At 46.6% G+C, this 4,159-nt stretch overlaps 1 protein-coding gene across 1 annotated transcript in view; it reads right to left on the bottom strand.

The window, feature by feature from the left end:
* Positions 1 to 4,159, bottom strand: part of SMAGP (small cell adhesion glycoprotein) — a 29,379-nt gene extending 25,220 nt beyond the window's left edge. Inside the window, exons 1-2 of the mRNA XM_012002600.1 lie at positions 3,893 to 4,159; positions 3,602 to 3,673 (exon numbers count right to left, since the gene is read on the bottom strand). Coding sequence (XP_011857990.1) covers positions 3,602 to 3,635 — 34 coding nt within the window. The 5' untranslated portion in view covers positions 3,636 to 3,673; positions 3,893 to 4,159. The remainder of the gene's footprint in view (positions 1 to 3,601; positions 3,674 to 3,892) is intronic.

The following is a 4,159-nucleotide window of genomic DNA, read 5'->3' as shown; positions in this document are numbered from 1 at the left end:
CGGGCGGATCACGAGGTCAGGAGAGCGAGACCATCCTGGCTAACACGGTGAAACCCCGTCTCTATTAAAAATACAAAAAATTAGCCAGGTGTGGTGGCGGGCGTCTGTAGTCCCAGCTACTGGGGAGACTGAGGCAGGAGAATGGTGTGAACCCAGGAGGCAGAGCTTGCAGTGAGCTGAGATTGTGCCACTGTACTCCAGCCTGGGTGACAGAGCAAGACTCCATCTCAAAAAAAAAATACAGTAGTCCCCCCTTATCTGTGGTTTTGCTTTCCCAGGTTTCAGTTACCCGTGGTCAACTGCAGTCCAAAAACATTAAATAGAAATTTAATAGAAAAAGAAAATTCCAGAAAGGAACAATTCATACATTTTAAATTATGTGCCGTTCTGAGTAGCGTGATGAAATCTCACACCCTGCTCCATCCTGCCTGGAAAGTGAATCATCCTTTTGTATCCATGCTATAAATGCTTAGTAGTTGGCTGTCAGAGTATCACCACACTTGTGTTCAAGTAACCCTTATTTTACATGACAATGGCCCCAAAGCACAAGAATGGTGATGCAATTTGGACATGCCAACAAGAAGTGCTTCCTTTAAGTGAAAAGGTTAAAGTTCTTGACTTAATAAAGAAAAAAAAAAAAAGAATTGTATACTGAGGTTTTTAAGATCTATAGTAAATAAGGTATTTTAAGCGAGAGGGACCACTTTCACATAACTCTTATTACAGTATATTGTTATAGTTGTTCTATTTTATTATTGTTAATCTCTTACTGTGCCTAATTTATAAGTTAAGCTTTATCCTAAGTATGTATGTACAGGAAAAAACGTAGTACAGATGGGGTTCAGTACTATCTGAGATTTCAGGCATCCGCTGGGGCTTTTGGAATGAATCCCCTGTGGAAAAGCGGGGACTACTCCACCACTGAACTGCCTGCGAAAAAGTGGCTAAAATGGTAATACCTGTACTATGTTTATTTTACCGTAAGTTTTAAAAAAAGAAAAAATGGCCAGGTACGGTGGCTCATGCCTGTAATCCCAGCACTTTGGCAGGCTGAGGCAGGCAGATCACTTGAGGCCAGGAGTTCGAGACCAGCCTGGCCAACATGGTGAAACCCCGTCTCTACTAAAAGTACACAAATTAGCTGGGCATGGTAACGCACGCCTGTAATTCCAGCTACTAGGGAGACTAAGGCAGGATAATTGCTTGAGCCCAGGATCGGAGGCTGCAGTGAGCTGAGATCAAGCCACCACACTCTAGCCTGGGCAACACAGCGAGACTTGGTCTCAACAACAATAATAATAATAATAAATAATAAAATTTTTTAAAATGTAAACAGTTCCGCTTTGCCGAGGTTCTAATCCCTCAGCTAGCTACCAAGGTATCGCCTTTTTTCCCTTGTGGGCAGGCTTATTCTGGAGGTCCTTTGCCCACCCGCTTCCTGAACATCCTCCAGGGTAAATTGTTTCTATAGCTTCACACATGGTATGAGGTATTCTACCTTTATCTAGAGCAGATACACATAGAAAAGGTACTCCACCCTTCTCTAAGATACCTGCTGCGCCCCTTTGCCAGTACGAACCTTGTCCATCTTTCAAGGGCAAGACTCAGATCCCTTCCTCGCCTACTCATGAAGCCTTTGCTGACCCATTTCTCCCCACTCTCCGCACCCCCCCAAGTTTTTTTTTTTTAGACAGGGACTTGCTCTGTCACCCAGGCCAGAGTGCAGTGGCATGATCTCGGCTCATTACAGCCTCTATCTCCTGGGCTCAAGGGATCCTTCCACCTTAGCCTTCGGAGTAGCTGGAACCACAGGTGTGTATCACCATGCCCGGCTATTTTTAAAATTTTTTTGTAGGGACGGGGTTTCGCCATATTGCCCAGGCTGATCTCGAACTCCTGAGCTCAAACAATCTGCCTGCCTTGACCTCTCAAAGTGCTGGAATTACAGGCATGAGCATCCACACCCGGCCATTTCTCTCTTTTATCTCTTTTCACCAGAAAACTAAAAGTCTGAATTGTGTGCATTACCAGTCACAGAGGACACTGTCTTAGACTTCCACTGGTGTTGTCACTCACCCGTTTCTACACAGTAAAAGCAGGGAATGTCTGTCTAATGACAAATGTGACTGTGTATAGGAAGACAAAGGTGTATAGACCAACCATTGTTCCTCTCCCTAACTAGCACATGCTGAGAATAGTCAATAAATAACTGATAGTTTGGCCGGCCCAGCCTGATAATGAACTAAAAGGTGGGCATCCATTCTTGTTCCTCTCCCTAACTAGCACATGCTGAGAATAGTCAATAAATAACTGATAGTTTGGCCGGCCCAGCCTGATAATGAACTAAAAGGTGGGCATCCATTCTTGTTCCTCTCCCTAACTAGCACATGCTGAGAATAGTCAATAAATCTGTCTCTTATACACATCTAGATGTGTATAAGAGACAGGACTCCTGACCTCGTGATCCGCCCGTGTTGGCCTCCCAAAGTGCTGGGATTACAGGCTTGAGCCACCGCGCCCGGCCGAAAGATGAGTTTCTAACAAGCACTCAGTACTAATAACCAATGTGACTGAGTGCTTACGAGATACTGCACACTCTTCTAGGTGTTTTATATGGGCTGTCTCATTTAATCTTCATAAATCATAAGATAGGTACTATTTTCCCTATTTTGTGAATGATGAACCTGGAGCTTAGAGGTTAGAAATACTATCTTTAGCAGGTTTTTAAAAAACGATTTCCCTGTTATCTTTGAAGATTCCTTTTCCACATTTAACTATAAGGCTTTCTGCTAATTCTTTGCCATAGCTATAAATTATTAGAGGGATGAAAGTAAAGCCCTTCCTTTAGGCTTATAAAATAATCAGTCTTCCTTCCTTCCTTTCTTCCTTTCCTTCCCTCTCTCCTCCTTCCCTCCCTCCCTCCCTATTTTTTGAGATGGGTCTCACTCTGTTGCCCAGGCTGGAGTGCAATGGCACAATCTCAGCTCACCTGTGCCTCCTGGGTTCAAGTGATTCCCATGCCTCAGCCTCCTGAGTAGCTGGGATTACAGGTGTGAAACCATCTCTCTATTAAAAATAAAAAACTAGCCTGGCTAATTTCTTTGTATTTTTAGTAGAGATGGGGTTTCACCATGTTGGCCAGGCTGGTCTCAAACTCCTGACCTCAGGTGATCCGCCCACCTCGGCCTCCCAAACTGCTGGGATTACAGACATGAGCCACCACACCTGGCCTCTTTCTTTCTTTTGAATTAGAGATGGGGGTCTCACTATGTTGCCCAGGCAAGTCTCAAACACCTGGCCTCAAGAGATCCTCTTGCCTCAGTCTCCCAAAGTCCTGGGATTACTGACATAAAATCATTGGATAAACCGAGGTTACAAAGCTTTAAGTGGTAGTGAAGTCACCATGTCCATGTGACTTCAGATTAAAACAGTACTAAGGGGCACACTCTAGAGTTCCTGCTTCCTCCCAGGCCTTTCCCGTGTGAGACAGGCGGAGAGAGGCAGGAGTCTTCCCACCAGGGCTGAGGCTTCCAGGACTGGTCTGGGGAAGGGAATGTTGACCAATTCTTTCTCACTGGGATTAGGAAAGGCCTTCGCCTACCTCTCGGAGAAGGAGTGGTCAGGAGGCTGGTCATTGTCACTAGTGGTTGAGTTCCTTGGAGAAGAGGCAGATCTGTAGGAAAAGGGGCAAAGACAGGAATGCAGCGGGTGAGCCCCTGGGGCTTCGAGTCTTGGAAGTCCCAGAAACGCCTCTGGTGCCAGGTTTTCCCAAGTCCCTTCCCCTTTTCCTCTTGCCCACTTCTGGTTTCCCTGAGTATCTTCTCAGGCTCCAAGTACCAACGGCTCTCCACAGGAGCAGTCTGAGGCCACGTGCACTTTACCGGGGTGTTACCTTCACACGCTCTCTCCCGATCCTTTCAATGGGCCACCAAATTTACCTCGGAGATCTCTCAAGGCCTGAGAAAGTCAGGCAAAGGTTCGCAAATCAGCAGCGGACCCAGTTTCGCCAAAGCGCGGTAACAGGTACCCTAGGGTTCCACAGCTCGGAGTTCTGGTGACGCCATCCACCAGGTGTCAGGAGAGGGCCGGGAAGGTTAGGACCCGCGCCTAGACTCCGGAGCGGATTGGGCGCAGCGCGGCAGCCGGGCCAGGACCGGGA

The sequence above is a fragment of the Mandrillus leucophaeus genome, unplaced genomic scaffold (assembly GCF_000951045.1).
Source record: "Mandrillus leucophaeus isolate KB7577 unplaced genomic scaffold, Mleu.le_1.0 Scaffold118, whole genome shotgun sequence".
In the NCBI taxonomy this organism is placed as follows: Eukaryota; Metazoa; Chordata; class Mammalia; order Primates; family Cercopithecidae; genus Mandrillus; species Mandrillus leucophaeus.
This window is presented reverse-complemented; position numbering and strand designations above follow the sequence as displayed.